General features: G+C 36.6%; 1 protein-coding gene across 4 annotated transcripts in view; it reads left to right on the top strand.

Moving 5' to 3' along the window:
- The first annotated feature begins 472 nt into the window (after window positions 1–472).
- OPA1 (OPA1 mitochondrial dynamin like GTPase) overlaps window positions 473–23,435 on the top strand; it is a 48,478-nt gene continuing 25,515 nt past the window's right edge. The window contains exons 1-22 of one of the 4 annotated variants that reach the window (XM_053986131.1): window positions 473–561; window positions 2,748–3,066; window positions 3,372–3,468; window positions 4,722–4,829; window positions 6,052–6,105; window positions 6,966–7,033; window positions 10,362–10,460; window positions 14,472–14,525; window positions 15,630–15,734; window positions 16,651–16,737; window positions 17,605–17,718; window positions 18,037–18,117; window positions 18,515–18,589; window positions 18,919–18,990; window positions 19,132–19,231; window positions 19,774–19,904; window positions 20,412–20,484; window positions 20,576–20,648; window positions 21,406–21,521; window positions 22,124–22,188; window positions 22,779–22,855; window positions 23,094–23,259. In XM_053986131.1, the coding sequence (XP_053842106.1) occupies window positions 533–561; window positions 2,748–3,066; window positions 3,372–3,468; window positions 4,722–4,829; window positions 6,052–6,105; window positions 6,966–7,033; window positions 10,362–10,460; window positions 14,472–14,525; window positions 15,630–15,734; window positions 16,651–16,737; window positions 17,605–17,718; window positions 18,037–18,117; window positions 18,515–18,589; window positions 18,919–18,990; window positions 19,132–19,231; window positions 19,774–19,904; window positions 20,412–20,484; window positions 20,576–20,648; window positions 21,406–21,521; window positions 22,124–22,188; window positions 22,779–22,855; window positions 23,094–23,259 (2,163 nt within the window). In that variant the 5' untranslated portion in view covers window positions 473–532. The remainder of the gene's footprint in view (window positions 562–2,747; window positions 3,067–3,371; window positions 3,469–4,721; window positions 4,830–6,051; window positions 6,106–6,965; window positions 7,034–10,361; window positions 10,461–14,471; window positions 14,526–15,629; window positions 15,735–16,650; window positions 16,738–17,604; window positions 17,719–18,036; window positions 18,118–18,514; window positions 18,590–18,918; window positions 18,991–19,131; window positions 19,232–19,773; window positions 19,905–20,411; window positions 20,485–20,575; window positions 20,649–21,405; window positions 21,522–22,123; window positions 22,189–22,778; window positions 22,856–23,093; window positions 23,260–23,435) is intronic. The other 3 variants (XM_053986133.1, XM_053986132.1, XM_053986135.1) reach the window with 3 other exon arrangements.

Here is a 23,435-nt window from a genome sequence, read left to right on the forward strand (position 1 = left end):
GAGGCGATCACGGGGGTGTGGGGGGGGATCCAGAACCCCAGCGTGAGGGACCCCTGATCCAAGTGTGAGGCATCCATGATCCAAGTGTGAGGCATCCATGATCCCAGCGTGAGGGACCCCTGATCCCAGCGTGAGGGATGGCTGACCCCAGCGTGAGGGATGGCTGATCCCAGCGTGAGGGATCCCTGATCCCAGCGTGAGGGATGCCTGATCCCAGTGTGAGGGACCCCTGATCCCAGCGTGAGGGATGGCTGATCCCAGCGTGAGGGATGGCTGATCCCAGTGTGAGGGACCCCTGATCCCAGCGTTACAGAGCCAGCACTCCTGGCCGACCAGCCCCCGCGGTGCGCCCTCTAAACCGTCCCTCCTTCTCCGCAGCCGAGCCCGGAACCTTTGCGCGGTGAGGCGCGGTTTCCGGCGGGGCGGGTCGCGCGGACCGCGGTGCCCGGAAGCGGCTGCCGCTGCCCTTGCCCTCAGCCCGGCCGCGCTCCCGCCGCTCCCGGGCCGCTCCCGCTCCCTCCCGGCCCTTACCATGTGGCGGACGCGGGCGGCGGCGGCTTGGTAAGCGAGATGGGCCCCGGCGGGCTGCAGGCGGAGCAGCACAGCGGGTTGGGCTGCGAGGTGCGGGTGTGAGTGGCGCAGGGCTGGGCCTGCGGCTGCTGCAGGCGACAGCCTGGTAGCCCCGGGCTGGGCAGTTTCGCACCCTCCAGCTCCCCTGGGACCTGGGGGAGGCGGGTAGGAGGGGGCTGCTTCTCCCGCATTCTCGCCCTGGGGAGCTCAGGCCGCTTTCGTGTCCAGGCGTTGTCCCTCCCAGCAGCTGCCTTGCGTCCCGCTTGTTTTCCACCATTCTCCTACAGCATTCCCGGCTGGAGCAGTGGCAGTGACTGGTGGATAATAGCACGGTGTTCCTCGGAAAATTGCTTAGAGTCGTGGAGTGGTTTGGATTGGAAAGGGAACGTGAAGATCATCTAGTTCCAACTGCTATTTGGGAGCAGCAGTGGGAGAATAAGCGTTGTCTAGTGCTGAGTGAGAAAGAAAATGCCACCGTGCTGTTCGCTGGGTTACGTTTGCTTGGTAGTCAGAGGCATAGCGAGCCACTTTTTTGTGTTTTGCAAGACAGTTATAATCTCAGCACAGTGTTACAGGTTGCAGGCCTGTAAATCAGGCAGAGCCACTCGTGTCTGGAAGGATGGTTTTTGTTATTGTTAAAACCAACGTTGCAGAGGCTTGAAATTTGGACCTCATTCAGTGCTTCATTTAATAGCATTGCTCTGCCATTCTTTTCAATCTGGCTGTACTTTTCATTGAAGAGCTCAAAGTGATTTTTTTGGTCAGCATTCATCAGGAGATTTAGCAGCAGGAGGAGGGAGGAAATAGAGAATGGAAGTTTGGGTGTGATAGAGGAGTAGTGGGGGTTTTAATGAATTATAAAGTTTTGGATGTGCAAGTAAAGCAGTTGAGTTTGAAATATGCAATAACACTCAAAAGGAAGTTGTGGATTGAGGTTTTGCCAGACAACTGTAATAGAATTCAATTTTCTCTTCAGTTTAAACACACAAACAATGCTGTAAAACGCAATGTGTTCCAAAAGAAAAGTCACAGAGAAGAAAATTAAATAATATTACAAAAAATGCCTTTAGCTCAGGTGAAGATGAATAATGAGGTGTGACTGCCACAGTATGTGCTACCACATGGTCTCTGCTGCAAATAATAAATATCTGAAACGGTAATGACTGCAAAACAAAATAATGAACTGCCCAGTCATTGGCATGCTTCATACAGGCTTATCACACCCTGATTTAAAAACCTGGCTTCAAAACTGGGAAATCAAACATTTCAAGTGTGGAGGCATTTTTCTGTTGGTTCTATTTGTAGCTAATTTCTGAGCCTTTTTTAATTCCATGTCCAAGAGGAGAAATGCTAACAAAATTGCCTCCAACTGTTGCAGTGTGCAGATAGTGTAATCAAAAGTACACAGGTTTTATTCCAGACCACGTGTTTGTATAACATAGGCAGGATTGATTAGGCTCCTCTGTTTTAACATGTGCTTTTTATGGCTGAGCTCTGCTTTCAGAGTCAAAACTTCCAGAGTTTTCCCTCTTAAATCTGAATTCCTTCATGAAAGCATCATTGCACATGATGCAACCACCTCGAGAGCTAATCTTGTCTATGCACGACCCAAGACAAAACCATAGTCTTGTATTCCTAGAACCACAGCAAGTGAAAGGAATGAAAGATGTCATTAAGCACATGCTTGGCCTAAATAGGACAAATGTATTCTACAAAGAATTCTTTTCTGTATATTGGGTTTTTTTTAAAGTTTGGAAATCCTCTACTAACTCATGTTCTCTAAAAGTTCATTTAGAGAATAAGACAGGCCAAACTGTTAAGTTTTCTTCTATGTTGGAAATCTTCTGTGGACTCTTAGCCCAAACAATGCTTTATCACACGTGTTACTTTACTGCCTTATTCCAGTGTGAAAGTTAAATTTAATCCATAACAGACTTCAGAATTTGTAGTTAAGGGTTTGTGTCTGTAATCACTGGAAATACTATACCCATTAACAATGTTTGCAGCTTTTTATTTTCCTCATAAGTATAGCAGTAGTGGCTGGAAATTGTGGATTCAAGGTGATGTAATAAGGTGATCTGTAACCAGCTGAAATATAATGTGGATTGCTTCTAAAGAGGTTTGAGTTAATGATGTGTTGAGGAAATCAGTTAAAGGTTTTATTTTTTTTCTCTTAGTGTCATCTGCCAGAGTCTAGCAAATAGCAGCTATGGTATAAAGAGAAAATCACCACTTCAAAACCTGCATCTGGTTTCCCGAAGTATACATCATCCCTACTATCCAAGTTCAAAGCTCCAGAGACCTCCCTTAAGGATATCCATTCAGCAGTTCTCTTCTCTGAATCGTCTTCCCCTTCACAAAACAAAACTTTTAAATGTAAAACATGGATACCAGTCCCACAGGAACTTTTGGCTGGCCAGATTAGCCTCAAGGCTTCTCAAAGTTCGCTATCTCATCTTAGGATCTGCAGTAGGAGGTGGCTACACAGCTAAGAAGGTATTTATCTCTGGAAGATACGTTATGCATTTTGTCTTTGTTATTACATACTTCAGAACAGAAGTTCTTGTTATAGCCACAAAAATAGGGGATGCCACTGCTTGGTTAACTGATAATAATGAAGATGAGTGAAAATGGAAAACATTGCTTAGGAAGCAGCAGTAGATCTTAAAAGATCAAAATACTACTCATATCTAAAGATGGTGGGTTAGTGTGTTTTATGTGTAGGTAGTAGTTGCTCATACACTTCTCTATGTACATTTCTTTTTCGATGTCTACCATGATTTTTTTCCTTTCTCTGTTAGACATATGAGCAGTGGAAGGACATGATGCCAGATCTCGAGGATTATAAGTGGATTGTTCCTGACTTCATTTGGGAGCTTGATGAACTTGTTGACTTCGGTATCACAAAGCCATGATGTTACTCTGTCTAAGGACTGGCATGTGTAAAACTTAAACATAGGAGTATAGGTCCTCAGGGCCTCACTCCAGGAGTGGCTTTTCAGATGTAATTTGAGTGGACTTTTATTTTTGGAGTTTGATGTGTGTTTCACCAAAGCATTTGTATCAGTGTGTTTGTAAGAAGAAATGAAGCTCTGTTTAGCATGGATATTCCCTAATGCATCCTTTCATTTGAGAATGTTCTTGGTCCTTTCATAAAGCCATATATTCCCATTAGTGAAAGGAGAGTTGCAGTGTGATCAAGGGGACTCACACAGGTTTTGATAGTATTATGCAGAAAGTGTTTACTTTCTATATGCATAACTTACAAATGAAGATATAAATAGATGGTAAAAAATATGTGTGAGTAAAAGATCAGTTGAAAATGCAGAATAGTGAACCTGCCTATCCACAAAATTATCTTGAAGATACAGAAGAAAAGAAAATGAAAAATAGAGACTTGCTTTCCTGAGCCTTCAGGTTGCAATAGAGACTTTTGTGTATTATTAGCTGAAATACAGAAATCTGAAAATCAAGCACTGACTTATATTTTTATATGCAGGGTAGAAATGTGATTTTTTTTTTAATCATCTCTATGAAGATTTTACTGCATAGAATTGTAGAATGGTTTGGATTGGGAGGGACCTTATAGATACTTAGTTCCAACCTCAGTGCCATGTGTGAGAATTGCATAGATGTATGCAGAGATTGAAAACTGATACAAGTTTTTCTTGTTCTTACTGGAAATGGACACTGCATTTTTATAGTACTGTAAAGCTAATGATTTTTTACTTTTAAGGATCACAAAATTGGCTTGTATATTAAATTGAAAACTAAGCTTTTCTTAAAAAGATTAAAGACATGAGCATAGTTACAGTTTCACGTAATTTTAAAACATTCTCTACAAAGTATGTGAAAGAATAATGAATGAAATATGGTAAAATGCAGCAATAAGTTTTTGGCAATTATAAAGTACCTGAGGCAGCCAACTTATCAGGAAGTTCAAAGTCTAAAAAAGCAAGTGGTTTTTCAGATCTGATAGCCTTTCCCAACAGTAGTGGGGGGAGGTGCATGTGGAAGGAAACTTCTTCATACTTGTTTAAAAAAAAATTAAAAGCTTGAAACAGTTGCTAGGTTTTGTAGCCTAAGCCTTTTTTCCCCGCAAAAATAATAGAAGAAAGCCCAACTCACTAACTGTTGTACTGTTTTCCTAGAAAAACTTCTCAAAGCCCTCCCTGATGCAGATGACCTTGCCAAACTTCTGCCTGACTTTGATAAAATTGGAGAGAGCCTCACTTCACTGAAAGGATTTCTTTCTCCTGGTGAGAACAAATTTTCAGCTAAGTTTTAATTTCAAAAACTGAACCTATTTGATGATGAGGGTGTAGGTATGTCCTTAGATGCTAAAAAAAAGCAGATCCTGAAAGTGTTTGTGTTTGCATTGAATATCTCTTCTGAAAGAGTTGTGGACACAGGTAAGTGTAATGTATTTTTAAAAGCAAGAATTCTAGTAGCAAGTGCAGAGAACTATATTGTGAAATTGAATAGAAAACTAGAATTGGTGTACAACTCTAAACTAACAGCTTGAAAGCTCAACTCTTCAGTGAGTCAGAGAAGCTGGATGTGTCCAGCTAGAACATGGTGAGAGTGTCACTGGACAGTAGCAATATCACAGCTGTTACAGGAGAAAAGAGTTGGATTATTAAGAGTGAAGGTTCTTAATGTTGCAAGCATGTGAAATAGATTTGTAACAGAGGTATTCTTCTGGGTTGAATGATGTTTTCCATCTGGTCATGCACCCAGGAATATTTGCTTGGAGATTTAGGTTAGGTGGGACAGTGTTTCAAAGGAGCAGGTGAGTTTTAAATCCTTCAGAAAAGGCACAGGGATGGTTTGTCTATTCAGTGTACCCAGGCAGTAGCAGGCTTAACAGTTTTCAGGTTTCAGCAGACTAAATGAGACATTTCTGTCATTGGGCTTTTAAAAAGTGAGAACAATTAGATTTGATCATCATTTCTGACTTGTTAATGAACACAGCTCAAAACTTCATTCATTCTTATAATAAACTGCAAGATTATTTGTATTTTATACCTTAGTAATTGTCAAACCTCATAAATCTGTACTCATGAAAGAGTCTATCTGTGAGGGGTTAGATCATTGTTCTAAGTGTGTTTGAAAATATTTTCATATCAGTGTGCATTAAGAAGTGTGGTTTTTTTTCTTTGAAATACTTTCAATGGCAGAACTAATCTATTAATCTTGCAAACACAGCAAGAATCTAAGTAGGGACCAAGTTCAGCAGAGTGGCAAGTAGATTACAATCTCCTATGTATTTTGACTGTTTAAACCTTTAACAGTTTAAAATTGTGTTGTTATTGACTGATAGTGAGATGTCACCTATTACTTGTTATCATACTCACACTGGCATAGTGGCCATTTATGATTGTGTGGTCCTCCAAATGAAAAAAAAATCCCTCATCTTTATTTTGCATTTTGTTTTGTGTTTATAATTTTTATTTCCCCTCTTCTGCTGATTTTTCACAGGTTACAATTTGGTTAGTGAAGTCATAGGAGCTTCTGATCTACTTCTGTTGTTAGGTGTGTAAAAGCCCTTTTTCCTGCCCTTAACCTGCCTTTTTACAGCAAACTGTTAAAGCACTATATACTAAGAGGAGTGAATATCAATACAAATACAACTATTTACAGCAACTTAATATGAATTTATAAATACCTTCCAACTATTTTAAAAATACTTCATGGAATCACAGAATCACAGAATATGCTGAGTTGGAAGGGACCCATCAGGATCACTGAATCAAACTCATGGCCCTTTTCAAGGATATCCTAAAAATCCCATCATGTGCCTGAGAGAGATGTCCAAAAGCTTGTTGAGCTCTGCCAGGCTTGGTGCTGTGACCACTTCCTTGGGGAGCCTGTTCTAGTGCCCAGCTACCCTCTGGGTGAAGAACCTTTTCCTGACCTAGGTCCTCCCCTGTGAGAATGAATAGATGAATGGTTGATATATCTCTGCCACAGTCCTTAGCAGATGCTTTTTATTTCAGGCTTGTTCCAGAAGCTTCTTTTGAAAACCTGTCATTACAATAGGAAAGTTTTTTTTTTTTTCTCATTACAGTAACATCAGTGGATTTTGCATTATCCTTCTGTCTTTCTCAAAAACTAATTCTACAATATTTTGAGAACTTCTAATAGTCTAACTGAAGCTCCCTGCTTCCTTGTGATATAATTAATCTGGGTCATAAACTAGATATAAAATTTTCAGATGAGTTTTAAACTGATTTTCTTCTTCAATTTAGGATGAATTTTTTTTTATAGGAACTTCAAAGATTATTGAATTACTAACTCATAGGGGTTGAAGCTTTAATTTTCTAGTAACTGTAGTTTGAGAATTTTTAAGTGCCTTTTGCATCTTATTATTAGTTTCTGTAATTGTGTCCTAGGTTCTCCAGGGGAAACAGCATTCCGGGCTACTGACCAGGGATATGACAACGACAAACAGTTCAAGAAGGTAATTACTCACTTGCAAACCTGAAAATGTCTCTATAAACAGGTATTTATTGTTTGAGAGTACATCAGTAGCCTATTGCAGAAGTTCATTTGAAGCAGCTTGAAAAGAATTTATTGTTGAAAATTAGTTCAGTATGCATTGCTACTTTTTGTATATAAAAGTGTTGCAGGGATAATTAACATTTTGGTGTAAGGAAATACAAGGCAGACATGAAAATGTTTAGTAATTGCATTATTAAGAAAATTGGTCCATAATAAGAATGTGATTTTAGGTATTATATGTGCATTTGCAATTTTTCAGGGCATGGTCCCCATGGCACTTGAGTTTATAACTTGTTACTGAAGTTGGTTTAGGTGTTTATATTTATTTTTAAGCATTTCTGCTTGCAACCTCATTTCTCTTGACATTTTCACAGTTGTAATTCTTACTTAAGAATTTCTGCCTTAAAGAATTTCCATTTCTTAAAGTAGTCTGTTTTTTACTTTCTTTATTTAAATAAGGCATGCATCATATTTTTGTTACTGTTTTCTGAAAAATAATATTACTGTATTTTGATAACTTAATGTTTTAGCACTTTTTTTCTTAAAGTCATGAAGGTGAAGTTTTTTTTTGTTTTGTTTTCATGAATATTTCTGTTAAATTCTTAAATTGTCATATTGCTCGTTCTTTAAAGGCTTTTTATTTTTCTCATGTCTATTTTTAAAAATTGTTTTACAAAAATTGAAGGAAAACAATATATATCAGGGAATTTGTAAATTATCATATAGTTACTTTTTGAACTGAAACTTTCTGAACTATAACTGTGGCTTTTCCATAAACAACTTTTCTGTATATGCAGGCATGTATACATTTATTCTACATTAATTCTGCATGGTAACTCAGTGACACATGTACAAAGGTCAGATCTTAGAACCATTTTTCCCCCTGTAGAACAGTGATGGATTTTTAAATGAGAATTAACCTAGCTTTTTATTTCCCCATTGTCTGTAAACTGTCTATATTTTTCTCCAGAGTGATTGCTTAGCACAGGTTTCACTGTATAAAAGAACGCCTTACTATTGATTTGTGAAAAAGTGGCCATCTTAGTTTATTGTCTCTGATGATTGAAATAACTGGCACTTCTATTGAATACTAGTAATATCATTAAAACTTGTCATGATCCTGTGGTTGTTTCGGATGCAGTGATATCTGCATTTTAACTTTGACTGTGGTGTGGAGAAGATCACCAGCTTAAATTAATATGATTAAGAAAATTTTGTCTGGTCTAATAATTTTATCTGATAAGAAACTGTTAATTTGCTAATTTATATGATCAGTTTGGACAGACTATTTCAAACTAGGCACATATGAATACCTAACAGAACATAATCACCAAGTTTGTTGGCAGGCAAAATTATTACTTTCAAGACAATGGATAAGATGGCCTTTTTGCATTCAATGCTTACCGCCGCCAACCACTGCTAGTTTAAGAACTGTAATTGTATGGGTTCATAAAGTGATTGTATGGGTGCTATATGATATTAAATGTTTCATTGTGAAGAGATTAGTAACTGATAAATCTAGAAATTATCTGTTTGGAGGAATTTTCTGAAGAATTGTTATAGGATGTGATCCTCAGACAGGTCTCTAAAAGCTTCCAGTAGAATGAGTGAGAAACCAGTTGTGTATAGTTCTGTGCTATTTAAGGTTCTTAATTTTTTTATATTAATTTATTTTTTCATCTAAACCAGTGAATTAAGAACTAAAATATAAAGGAAATAATAATGCAATTATTGATAGATAGATACAAAGAAGATAATGTTACAGTGAAGTCTTTTAAATGACATTTTTTATTTGAATATTTTATTAAATGGTGTGAGTGTACTTGAAAATTATTCTTGTCATACTTTATTGTGGAATAGAAGTCACATGTACCAGATGTCTTTGAAAGGAATTGCTAATTAAGTAATTAGATTTAGTGACTTCAAACTTCTGTTACATTTCCTGTTTAAATGCTGAAAAGCCTTCATGGCAGATTTTGTTCAGTGTTTTTTCTTGTATTTTTGGACCCATAGCATAGTGTTTAAAGGGAATGTGTTGGGTCATACTGAGAGTTTCCTTGTCTGCAATGTATTATTATTGTTCTTCTAATACTAAATGTAGCCATGAGGCTTCCTCTCCTTGCTGCTGTGTGGGAGTGAAATCTTTTGCCTGAGTTCCGGGCTCAGTTGTAGTGCATTTGCTAGTCTGGCATTAGAGGCATTTATTAAAAATGAAAGTGGTTCAGTAAAATGCAAGAAGATTTTTCTATGCTTCAAATTATACAAATCACTGTTTAACAAATGTTTATATTTGGTAATTTCATTGTGTCTCTCCATTTATCCGTTCTCTTGTGTTGTTTATCCTTATGTGTACATGCCTGTGTGTGTATTTCATGGAACAAATGTATACCTTGATGATGGATGTCTTGAATTCTTACACCAAAGTTCTGTTTCAGAGCTTGTTTTGATTGCTGAAGTTCATTTTTGAAGCATTTAATTTCACTGAGTGTTTTATTAGAAGATGTAGTATTTTTTTAAGAGCTTTGTTTAAATAGTTCATTAATATTCTTCTCTACATTCTCTGAAATAAACAGTTCACAAGTTTCCAGTAGTGAAAACTTGGCATAGCTGGCATAGTATTTCTCAACCAATTTTGAAAGGCAGCTCACCATTATAGGATTGTGTGGTGTGGAGGGAGAAGAGAAGAAAACAAAGCTTTGTGGAGATGCTGAATGAGTAAAAGAATAAGCATCAAGTTTTAGGGATTTTTGGAATGATCAGGAAGGGTTATGACAGCATGAATTTAAATTGCAGTGTGTTACAGAAGTGGAGAGGGAACTTTTTCTTTTTTTTATGCTCGAGAAACTATTTTTCTTCTGCTAGTTTGAGAAAGTTAAGTAGCAGGCAAAAATCGTCTTTTTATGTATGTTGCTAGGAATAAAATCAAAGCAAAAAAACCCTAAAGAGCTTTTACTGACAAAGCTGAAATAAACAGTGGCAATACTTTGAAGCTGGGATAGTTGTAGATGGAATTTTTTAAATATTTAGATGCTTAGTTAAATTTGACTATAACTGTAAAATGTAGTTATATGTTGGTTGCTTTGTTCTACCTGGATTTGCAAAATGCATGGTTTTGCTGGCTCTGTCCACTCCAGCTAGCAAGAGATCTTGCTAATGAAATTTCACTTGCATTTGAACTGACCCGTTCATACCTGTTTTTCATCTGTCTTTGTCATGCCTTTTGGTTTAACTTTGTTCTCCTTACACCCCAAATTTTTCCTCTCCTTTTTATTATAAACTCACGGCAGGGCCTGCTTGGGGAACTCATTCTGTTACAACAGCAAATCCAGCAGCACGAAGAGGAAGCACGCAGAGCCGCCGGCTTCTCTTCCCAGCAGAAGCGAAAGGTGATGCCTTAAGGGACGATATGTTCTGCATTCACTCTAATCCAATACTTCAGCTCTCTGCATTTGAGCTAGAAAAATCTAACTAATTAAATCGTGGACGCAAGTAATTGGCCAACTTCACTACAGATGTGTAGTCCTGTTTCAGTTTAACCAAATTGCATTTAAAGCATGATGTTAAAAGCAAAACAGGTACTTTGTGTCACTTTGAAATTGTGTTATCTCTGCCTTTATAAAAACTGTTACTTAAAGTTCGTACATGAAAAATGCATTTAAGGAAAGTACATGAATTAATGTCAAACCTGTTTACTGTTGCTTGTTTCTGGTAGCTCTGTCTTGTAAGAGTGTAGCTATTTACAGGGAATATATCTCTGGGAGTTTGTCTCCCCTGCTTTATAATGTTGCCAATCTGAAAATGACAGCAGCTCCTTAGTAATAATTTTGCACAGACAATAGAATACTGGTGATAATAACAGTATCTACTGTGTATTCATCAGTGGTAGTCCCTTGTCTGTTTTCCATCTTAAAGCAGAATTTTTACAGAATTGTTGCGCTTGTTGAACATCTGCACTTCTCTTTACTTAATTAATTTAAGCTCTGATCATTTTGTTAATTAGTATATGCCTGATTGGAAATCCCTCTTAAATTGGGATATTTTAGTTGTCTGATCTGTTGCAATCTGTAATTCTTGACTACGTTGCTTTGTTGGCTGCTTTTGTACCTCCTTAAAAGCTTTCTGATTAGTCATACTTTTCAGCAGCTTTGGAATTGAGCACTGAATGCAGAACTTGATCTTCTGTACATCTGAAGATAAATCCCACAGAAAGAGGAATGCACTAAATATGAATTAAACTTTTAGACATATTTTCATGGCTGTAATTGTCATGCTTTTTAGTCCATCAACAGAGGAAAATCAGTGTTCTCTGAAAGTATAGTAGTACTGCAATGTTTTATTTTCTTGCCATATTATTTTATATGGTTTAGAGTTACAAGCTCCCTTGTCAGATTGTATACAGTTTATTGAGAGAGCTGGAGTATGGAATAATAGATTGAAGTAATAATAAAATGTATGAACTTGTAAAAATTGCTGGAAAAACAACATAATATTTGATATATAAAAATTTATCAGCCCAATAAACACATTCGGGAAGAAAAATGAGCTTGATACATTTGTTTGAGATTCTGCTTTTTTAGTACTTTGTTGCAACTAATTCCACAATTCCCAAGCTGTGAGGAAACTGCAAGGGCTGTCTTTGTAAATGTTATCCTGTCCTCCATGGCAGGTACTGTGTCTTCAGAAGATTGAAGATCTACCTTCCTTTGCATGTAGAAAGTTTTCACTTAGGATTCAATGTGCTGTTTGACATACATGCCTTCAGACAATGAATGAGTCTTGTTTGTCACACTTTTATATTTGAATCAGTTTGAAAGAGATGGTAAACTATTTTCTTTAATACCTTGATATGAAGATATGGGTCAAAGAAGCCAATTATTGATTCACATTCTCTTTTGGAAGAACAAATTGTGACTGTCATTGAAATAAGTCATTGCAGGCCCTTCTGACATGGCATAAACTAAACCTTTTTATTTTTTAACTGAATTGGATTGCTTGCATGTCTATAAGAAAACATGATATTTTTATTTCTGTTCTTGAAAGTTTTGTTGCCCAATTTGCCTGCTTATTTTTCCATTTTAATTTATTTACTCAGTATTAAATCTACTGCAGTTGTAAATTGAGTAACAGTACAAACCATCTCACAATCAGAAGATACTAAAAACAAAAATTTAATCCTTTCTTGTTGATTTTTTTTTTTTTTGGGCAGCCTGTTAAATATTTAGCAGTAAAATTGTTTACAACTGCACTGTACTTGGCTGCTTGAATGCATTTTGTCTGGGCCTTCATATTTTCATTTAAATTATTGAAAATCGTTGTAGTTCTGCACATAATCAGTTTAAAATTATTTGCCCTGTGTGCAAGAGCCCTTGATTAAAAATAAGTCTCCAGTATTATTTTCTCATAATTCTTTATGGTGGCAATGGGGAAAGAGGGAATAATCTTGAGTTACAAACCATATTGAATTGGATTAAACAAATACTCATGTGCCTGTATAAACATACTTTAATAGCTGGTTTTTTTGGGGGGGGGGATAGAAATCCTGTCTTATGTGATTGTTAGTACTTCAAATTGATATATTAGCTTTAGCTTTTATTGGCAACTTAAAAATTTCTAGCAATATTATGGACCACATATTCAAAATACTGTATGTACTAACATTGAAATGACACCTGCACCAAGCACTGAGGCAAACACATCATTCTAGAGCTGTTTGTTGGTTTTAACATAACTTACCTAAAGTCCTTGTTAGAATTAATCATCTAGTGCTAGATAATTCTTTGCTTCAGATCTCGCAATGCGAAGCTGTGCATTATTTTGGCTTTCTGTGTTGAACAGAAGCATCAGCCCACACAGACATTGCCCGTGGTTGGAGGTGTCTGTCGGGAAGCACTTCAGAGGTGCATCATGGCCCCACAAGTCCTCTGAGAACAGCAGAGAGCAGGAAAATGTTACCTCCTTTGAAAGTCTGCAGCACATGGAAACACTTTGTTTTCCTTTTCTTTCCTAAATTTTCTAGCTTATTTTGGCTTTCAACATGATTCTCTTGGCCTCCTGTTTTTATTTTCCCCTTATATCTCTGAGGTGTTGGAGGTTTGTGTATATGTAAATGTTTATTTACATATAGCAGCTTGTGGCTGCATGCATCAAGTCCTCTGTTCAACTAATCCTGTTTCTGATGTACTTTTGCTACCACTGAACTAACAGCAATGAAAAGTTAATTTACAGCATTTTGTCTTTGCTCTTTATGAAAGAAAATAATGGCAATAAGATGGAAGTGTCAGCTTGGATTTCTTTCTGTAAAGTCTAGGCATAATTCTTCAGGCTCAACAGCTAAATTATATTGACCACTATGAATAATTGTGGATTATATTCTTGTAGTGTGTAACAACTGTTGTAAAGTTTTAGTAATGGAATTAATTTATGTCTAAATAACAGCTGTTCTCTGCATATTAGAATATAGTCTCTTTGAAGCCAACTTGAATTGTAAATGTCACATGGGCTTTATCACGTGAATGTCATTTAAATATTGACACACTCAGTAATTGTTTAGGTTATCATTTTTTCTAAATTGGATATTTCATCAGTCAACCATCAGATTTTATTGTTTATAAATATTTACATCTAAGAATTTGTATTCCATCATTAATGCTTTTTTGTCTTTGTGTTATTAAAAGGGAATTGTTTAAAAAATCTGTTTACTGCATCTTGATGAACACATTTTAGGAACATTTGGCTTAGAATATTTCTTAGTGCTTGATCTTATTACATTAATTCCTTGAATCTCAAAATCTCTTGTACTATAATATCCTAATTTTTCCAGGTTTAATGTAATTTAAATAATTTTGAAATAACCCTTCAAGACAGTCCTGCCTATCTAAAATGTATGATGTTGTGTAGCACATTTAGAATTCTGACAAACATGAATAAGAATGCTTATGAATATGCATAAACAGTGACTACTCACCTGAAAGTATTTTCTATAGGAAGCAGGTGTTCAGTGATTTTATCACTTTAAGATGGTGCTGATTCAGAAAGTGGATATACAAGATCCTGAGAGTTTGACCACTAAAACTGCATTTAGTTCAGTGGCCAGAAATCTCAGCACCATATGAAGCTGCTTTTCCTTAAGCCCACTTTCCCAGTATTAAGTCTTGAAGGGTTAATTTTTACATTTGCATGTACTGAAATTCAGACAATTCTTCGATGTAAAGCTCCTGTTGCAGATGGGGCTTTCCATCAGCTTTAAATTCCAAATGCTAATTGAAGAATATTACTTGCTGTAAAACGCATGTCTAGTCACTTTTCTTATGTGAAATGAAGCTTTCAGTTTCTAATCTGGTTACTTACAGTGCTTAAACTAAACAAGTGATGGTAGCCATGATTATTTTTCTTTGTAGGTTTCTGACAAAGAGAAGATTGATCAACTTCAAGAAGAACTACTACGCACTCAGGTGACTTTTCTGAGTTACTGATGCCTTAAGTAGTGATTTATGTTCAGCAGACTCAGATTTACTAGACAAAAGCACACCTGAAGTATACTTGGTAAAAATGCAGTGCTTTTTTCAATCTCTGAATGTATCAATGCAGAGTCCCCTCTGCTGGCACAGACCAAAGGTCAGTCTAGTCTGTTCTTCTCTGACAATAACTTATAGAATGCAAGGCCTCATTCCAACCAAGTTTTAATCTCTCCTTGATTAGCAAGACAGAACTAGTTCTTTGTAAGCTAGATTTTTTCAGGGATGATGCACATTAGTCATATTTGTCAATGTTTTGATTTTCTTGCTCACATTAATGTACAATTAATCTTTTATCTGCAGGCTTCTAAATTGATTGGCTCTTTGGCTCAGCTACATTGTTTTATAAGGGCTTTCCTAAACTCATTATATATTTGCTAGTTTTGAGTGCATTTATTTTATATTACAGTATACTTACCTTTTTTAAATAACATATTGAAATTTGTTGGTTTTTTTTTTTAAGTACACTCAGGCCAAATACATTTCCACATTGTAGAAAAACATTTTCAGAGTAGATATCAAAACTATACACATCTCTCATATTCAGAGTACTACTGCAATCTCCTAAACAGGGCTAAGCTGTTACAGTTGTCTTGATCTGAGGTTTTATGCTGAAGAAAGGGTCTAAACAAGGCTTGCACATTTACATTCAAGCTCCATTTTGGTTGAATGGCCAGTTCCCACTGACACTGATTTCTTTCTGGTTCCATATGTGTAGCTTCTTTGAAAATGATGCATTAAGATGCTTTAATATTGATTTTTGTGTCCTGAGCTTTGAACAGTGTGGTCTTATAAAAACTTTTGAAGCAAAAGTGTTGCATTGCAAAAAAAAAGTAATTCTAACACTCTTCTCTTGGTGACCTTGTATTCTTAATACACAAAGTGATCACAAAGGTGATTCTTAAAACCAGTGATCACGAAGGTTTCTATATTTTTGAAAGATTTGCCTGAAAGATTATAAGTTTTTCATAGGTAAAACTTTGCTCATGTGACTCTACCATGTCCATAATTACACAAATATGTTTGTACTACTTTTTATAGCTCAAATACCAAAGAATGCTTGAGCGATTAGAGAAGGAGAACAAAGAATTGAGAAAATTGGTACTGCAAAGAGATGACAAAGGAATTCATCAGAGGAAGTTAAAGGTATGTGTTACAAAACCACATTGAAATATAATTATACCATAATTTCCATTATGCTATTCTAAATTGCATTTGTTAATTCATATATAATCTTCTAACATTTGTTTTAAGATACCTCTGTTAATTTTTTCAGTCATCAGGACTTTTATACATCCTTTATTTTTTAACTATATAACTTTTGGAAGTGGCTTCAATTGAAAACCACAAAGGAGTTACCATGTCTAACTAAATAGCTTACCTAAGTGATTGGCAAATGTGGCTTGGTTTTTTCATGTAGCTTCACTGTATTTTCAGATAATCTTGCTTCCAGCTCTTCTTGCACACACAGTCTGATACCTTTGTGCTTTGTCATGGGCCTCACTGAGTTTGGTAGGAGTAAGTTATGGGGTCAGGGAACATAATTTAATGATTGTATAAATCCAGTGAGACTGGCTTTTGTTTTTGTCTGCCAACATCCTGAGCATTTTTAAGATAGATGTTTTCTACTTCTCTGTGTCATTTGTTAACCAATATGGATCTTACTCTCTCCTCTGGGATCTGAAAGATGAATCTTACTTGTGCGTAATAAGTTTGATAATTCTGTATCCTTGTTAATGTTTATTGTTCATCAAACTGATTAAGTCTAGATTTTAATGGAAGAAACTCAATTTAGCTTAACTTGAATGCTGCAAAGTTTGCACTCAGTTGTTCTCTTATGTACATAGGAGCTCTCATTTTCCTCCTTCATCCACAGGAGTCAATGAATGACTTTACTTTGTATTGTATTTCATAGAACAAAGATCTGTGCTGCAGTATAGATAGCTGTGGTTTCAAACCATCAGGAGAAAGTAAAAACATTTTTATACCAATTTACAGAAAAAGTAGTCTGAAACCTTTGTTCTCTTATTTGGCTGTTTTCTCTCTGTACTTCTTTTTGTAGAAGTCATTGATTGATATGTATTCTGAAGTACTTGACATCCTGTCTGATTATGATGCCAGTTACAACACTCAAGATCACTTACCTCGAGTAAGTAGATAACAAGTTCAATGATTCTTACTAAAGCACCAGTTTTACAATTAAATAGAGCATTTAATTATATTCCAGAATAATCCAGAGTTAATGCCAGGCTATTTTCTTGTAACTCCACCTTTTTGCTTAAGACATGTCTTTCATTTTAAAAGCAATAAGATAATTTTGAAAATAACCAATTTAACCAGGCTAAGCCTGTTTTGGCTCTTAGATAAACCCTGTCTAGATTCAGTTACTGCTGCTGTGCTCAACTTTTTATTTTAAATGGTTTCAGTCTGTGCACCCCATCCTCCTCAGCTTTGCAAAATGGTTGTTGTTTCCCACTGTGTGTGAGTGGAGCTGAGCAAGTAAGGTGCCCTGCCCATCTCCCCACAGCATGCTGCTGTTGGGGGGAATTTGGGAAGGAGTTAGCCTGACTGCTGGTGTAAGAGAGAGCCAGGAATGTTTCCTGCTTTCACAACCACCTGTAGCATTGGTAGCTTCTATAGGAAGCCACTAAGATGGAGAAACTCAGGATTCAGCTATTTCCAGGCAGAAGCTGCATCTACCAGATGAGTAATGTTTTGCCTGCAGAAGAGAAGAGCTGCCTGCCATGAGAGCAGCAAGCCCTCCCTTTCTTTCTTCATTAAATGCCCTGGCAGGGTGCTTTGTGGGCTGTACTGTCTTAAGCACAAGTAAATTTTTTTGCTTGACTACAAGTTAGTACTTCTTCAAAGATTCCATCTTTAAACCAATGCATTTATTATCAAGCAGAATACAGCTGGTGTTGATACAGATTGTCAGGTATGTCTTCCTAGTCAGCTTTTGTCTAAGCTTCCGAAATATCCTTCCAAAAGCCAATGACTGTTTAAACTTTCACTTAAGGTGGTAGTGGTTGGAGACCAAAGTGCAGGAAAAACCAGCGTGTTAGAAATGATCGCCCAGGCTCGCATATTCCCTCGAGGGTCTGGGGAGATGATGACACGTTCCCCTGTCAAGGTAAGAAACAGCCTCATCTCTGAATCAGCATTTGCTGTATTGTTCTCCCTCTGATTATGACATTGTTTGAAGCATACATGTACATAGGTTTATAAAATGGCCTGTAAGCAAGGCAATTGTTTCAGCCAATGGCAGAAGCTCTGCTGGTCTGTGATCCATGTGTACTGAGTAGTAGCAGTGCCATTTAGTAATTTTGTGCTAAATAAGCATTACATATAATTGTGTTTCTACAGAGGAGAGTGTACATATGCCATGTACTTCTCATGTTTCTTTGTGTTAGATTTGCTATACTTTCTCATTAAAGCTTTTAACATTTAGGTGACCCTTAGTGAAGGTCCCCACCACGTGGCTTTATTCAAAGACAGCTCTCGGGAGTTTGATCTGACCAAAGAGGAGGATGTAAGTATAATAAAGTGCCTGGAAGTTAATGAGACTTCTAGTGATTCTCTGAATAATTTTGTCTGTGATCTCTAAGCCCCTGTTTAATTAGAGTGAAGGATGTTTAGTGGGCAAGGCATTGTATTAGTTATTAAATTATCTCTTTGGCTGGCACTGAAGTGGATAAAATGTTGAGTGCTCCTTGTGCCAAGACACTTTTTGAAGCATGAAGGGATTTGCAGGTAATCTGTCATTTAGTGCCCTCCACATTTACCAGACTTACTAAACATGCATTTGAAATAATACTTACAAACTGAGATTTTCATCCTAACTAAAAGTGGTTTTCTGTGTAGGTAGTTTTTCTTCTATCATAGTTATAAAGAGTTTTGTGTTTGATATTTTGCTTTTCTTGTAACAGCTTGCAGCTTTGAGAAATGAAATAGAAATCAGAATGAGAAATAGTGTGAAAGAGGGGTGCACTGTTAGCACTGAGGTAAGACTTTTCAAATAGTTCATGGTAAATATCTGTATGTGTATATGTTTTGGAAGTATTCTTCAACTGGGGGACTGTGATGAATCCAGTCTGCATATACATCGTATTTTGCAGTATACAAAATGTATTTGGACTGTTAAAATCAGTTTTATACAGTACTGCATTTATACTTGCATTAAAAGTTGTACTTCCTATTTAAAATGACAGGTTGTTGCTGAATAAAATGTGTGTAAATATGTGTTCATATAGTTTAATATATTCTGTTTGTCTATGTAACTGTATTCAAAGTAGATTGTGTATAAACTTCTAATTTCAATTTTATTTCATAGACCATCTCCTTAAGTGTGAAAGGTCCTGGTTTGCAGAGAATGGTATTGGTTGATTTACCTGGAGTCATTAGTGTGAGTATGCAATAATTTAAAAAATGAAGACATGTAAATGAGGTAGTGTTATTGATGAGAACTTTAGCTGCTGGGGGTTTTTTAACATGTTGGTTTTTTTTTTTCTTTGTTTAAATATTTATCTCCATATGCATATTAAAGACTGTGACATCAGGTATGGCTCCAGATACAAAGGAAACTATCTTCAGCATCAGCAAGGCCTACATGCAGAATCCTAATGCCATCATCCTCTGTATTCAAGGTACTAACAGTCTAAGCAATTATTCATTTATGTTTTTAATCATGGTTCTTATGTTACTCTGGAGTCTGTTCTTGTTGCAGCGTGGCAGGGTGGTATTTTTCCTTTTGTGATAATTTGTGTAGTGTACAAAACAGCATGCTGTGAATGTCTGTTTATAAATTAAGACAATCTGTGCAAAATTTGTGGCAAAAGCAGCTTTTTGCTAAGAGTTTTTTTAGCATTAAAGAAAAATGGTCGTGATAATAAAATTCAAGTTTTCCACAGAAGTGTTTTTGGAGGTAGCATGCAATAATACTGAATATTATACAATGTTGAATATTTTGAGTAAGCTGGTACTTGTTGAAAACTTACAGAACTACAACAAACTGCTTTGTTTTGATTCTGGGAACAAAGCAATTTTTCCAGTATGTGTATCCAAAAATGGAACATAAGTCTACTTTTACTGTTAAATTCGTAACATGAAACTTACTTGATGATGGCTACTGTGTTTTCAGTACTGTTAGATTACATAGTCCCTAAAATAAACTTTGTATTTGTTTTAGATGGGTCAGTGGATGCAGAACGCAGTATTGTTACAGACTTAGTCAGCCAAATGGATCCCCAAGGAAAAAGGACAATATTTGTACTGACTAAGGTTGATCTTGCAGAGAAGAATGTGGCTAGTCCAAACAGGGTGAGTTGAAACTCTTTTTCTCACACATGGTAAAATGCTTGAGATGCTGGCAGAGATATTGGACCTCACCTGTGTGCTCTAGATGGTTTTGAGTGCTTACTTCTGTATTTAGTATGATGATTTTTTTGGTGGTTGTTGTTTTAATCTCTCTCAGGCCTTGCTTTTAGTGATCAGCTATGGGACTTCAGTCTCAGCTTGCTGTAATACTGATTCCTTTCATGAAGGTGACCTGAGCAAGTTCCATTTCCCAAAAAGGCTAAGGATATTCCAATATAGTAATTTTTGTTGTGTTTTGTGTTCTGCTGCGTTATGCCTTTTTAGATTTATGCCTTTATTTTTTTCATTTGTTTTGTTTTCAATCTCAGTAGAACTCATAGTCCCACGACAACCTGCTTCCTGCTGTGGTCTGTGCATAGCTATGACTATATTTGGCCTTAAAACTGTGCTGAAGGAAAGAATGTGTCTGTGCAAAGTTAATGATTTTTTTTTCTTCCTTTATTTTCATAGATCCAGCAAATCATTGAAGGCAAACTCTTCCCAATGAAAGCTTTGGGTTATTTTGCAGTTGTTACTGGAAAAGGTAAAGAGAGCTCTAGCTCTGCTTATTTTGTCCTTGGTAGCCCAGAAGGTTGTCTAAGTGGAACTGTTGCAGCACTCTTTTCTTTCTGCAGGAAACAGCAGTGAAAGCATTGAATCCATTAAAGAATACGAAGAGGAATTTTTTCAAAATTCAAAGCTTTTAAAGTATGTTGCTATTTTATTATTTCTATTAAAATGAGCCTCTGTTGGTAAATGCTAGCATCAGTTTTTCTTGTGGAATTTAAAAGGATTGCAATGTAGAAGCACTAATCGAGATTTAATATGCTTAAATTAAGTATCATGTTGAGGTGACCAATTTATCCTGGTTTCCTAATGCTTGCTGTAAGTCAGTGGAGACAGACGGGCATCTTCAGGCAGCAGCTGATTCCACTGCAGTTCTGGGCCACTCTTGCAAGGTTTGTGTGTCTCTCCATCAGCTCTACAAGAACTAAGTTTCAGCCTGTCTAAGCACTTAGAGCTGAGAGGAGTGAATCGAGCCCAAAAGTGAGTGTTAGTGCCTCTAAACATCAGTTGTTGTGGTGTGACCGTGTTGTATTCAAAGGGTTAGCTGGTATTCTGAGGGAAGCTCACTGAGTGGAGTTTTGATTTCACAGGCTGGTATTCCTCAGGAAAATACAGTAGATGATCTTTGGGACTGTAGTACCTGCATTGCAACCTCTAGAATAAAAACTTATTTAGGATGGGGTTTTTTGTTCCTGTGTTTCGTTTTGGGGATTTTTCCCCTTGCTTTGGTGATGATCTACATGGAATATTTTAGAGTAAGAGACTGGAATTTGGGTTAGGTACACAGTTATATGTTATTTTCTGCTCTGAGAAGCAAAGCTTTATTCTAGAGAGGAGCAAATGGGGATCCAAAAGCATAGGTATGCAGAGAACTTCCTCTGGCTGTCTTCCTTTACAGGACAAGTATGCTGAAAGCACATCAGGTAACAACCAAGAACTTAAGTCTTGCTGTCTCAGACTGCTTTTGGAAAATGGTGAGAGAGTCTGTGGAGCAGCAAGCAGATGCTTTTAAAGGTAAACATGTTTGGAAGAAAAAGGGAAATAGCAACTTGCTATTAAACAATTGTTTCTTCCATATGCATATGTTTTGTCAGCATGCTTGTGCAATTGTTTCATATGTTTTAGATGATCAACATTTCCCATTACTTGATAATTGCCCCGGGTAATTTCTAGAAAAAAACCTAAAAAAGTAATTTATGTTGCAAAGTACTACTTGCTCTAAAAACCAAAGGAGTAAAAAAGTATGAAGAATAAAAATCAAGGTTGTTTTGTTTTTGTTTTTGTTTTTGTTTTGTGGGCAAAACACAGTTCTTACACTGGATTAAGATGTTTAAAATGGCTTCCTATATAAATGTACCATCTGGTCAGCCAGGGCAGAGCTGGAAGTTGAATGACTCCGCTGTGCTTTTTTAATGAATGAATTCTGCAATTTGTAGACAGAGTATCTTGGCATAGACAGAAAAAAATTCTGCTCATTTGCAGACACACTTTAAGTTCTTGGAGAGCTTTTCATAAGCAACATTTGTGGCAATTTTAAGACCTGCTGAACTTCTAAGGTAGTCATGAAGTGCTTATGGACAATTAAAAAAACAACGCCCTGTTTCTGATTTTTGCAGCCACACGTTTCAATCTTGAGACAGAATGGAAGAATAATTACCCGCGGTTGCGAGAGCTTGACAGGGTAAATTATACTACTGCTATTACTGTGTGCTACAAAGGGTTGAAGACTATGAATTAAAATGTATGCCTTTTAATTTCATTTATAAAGGTTTCTTAAAGTTACCATAAAGTACTGACATTTCAAAATGTTAGGAGAGTGTAAATTATTATAAGGGAAGGAAATACTGTTCTTCAAAATTTGTGATGCACTTATGTCTTTGACTCTTTTAGTATACAGTTGCCTGGCCTAGCTTGCCTCCAGGGACAGGTCAGTGTTTCTTTGTGATCATGACAGAACTGGCAAAGAGAAGTTACATTCCCTGGTCTACCAGACAGAGTAACAAAACAATTGGGATCTCATTTTGTAATTCTTTTATAGAGATCCTGTATATTGAAATGCCATGCCTGGACAAAGGCATGCAAGAAAGAGATGGAGGGGAAGATGTATGTTAAACCAGGGTAGCTGATGATATGCACACACATTGTTTAGAACATGACCAGGAGGTATCATTTGATGCTTAAAGGCCTTAAAGAAATGGTTTTGGATTTTTTTCCCTTTTGTATGGAGACATGATCAAACTACACTTAATCTTATTATTTCCTTTTGCACAGAATGAACTGTTTGAGAAAGCAAAGAATGAGATTCTTGATGAAGTCATAAGTTTGACTCAGGTCACACCAAAGCACTGGTACAGTAATTTTTTTTCTATATTTTTTTTTCATAATTTACTAGGAGAAGTTTGCCTGTAAAATGGATTTCTAGTAAACAACATTCTCAATTATAAGTAAGAAACTGTTTTTCTTGGACAATGTATTGTGTTCCTGTGATCTGTAGTCTTGTTTTCTGTGTTCCTAACAAATTGAATGCACACCTATTAGTCACTTGTGTACTGGAAACCATCACATATGTTACAACTCTCATTTTAGGGAGGAGATGCTTGAGAAAACTTTATGGGAAAGGGTATCTACTCATGTGATTGAGAACATATACCTGCCAGCAGCACAGACTGCAAACTCAGGGACGTTTAACACCACTGTGGACATAAAACTGAAGCAGTGGACTGACAAGCAACTGCCTAATAAAGCAGTAGAGGTGAGAATTTAGTTGCTTAAATTTAAAAAATCAAATTAAAACTTAATTAAAATTTGAAATGAAAGTATAATTCCAGAGAAGTAAGGTGGTGTTTGAATGGCTGACTGCAGTTCTTTTAACTAGCTTACATGTCAGAAACGGCTGGCAAGATCTTGATGTCCCAGAACCATTCAGAG

The sequence above is a fragment of the Vidua macroura genome, chromosome 10 (assembly GCF_024509145.1).
Source record: "Vidua macroura isolate BioBank_ID:100142 chromosome 10, ASM2450914v1, whole genome shotgun sequence".
NCBI classification, from domain to species: domain Eukaryota; kingdom Metazoa; phylum Chordata; class Aves; order Passeriformes; family Viduidae; genus Vidua; species Vidua macroura.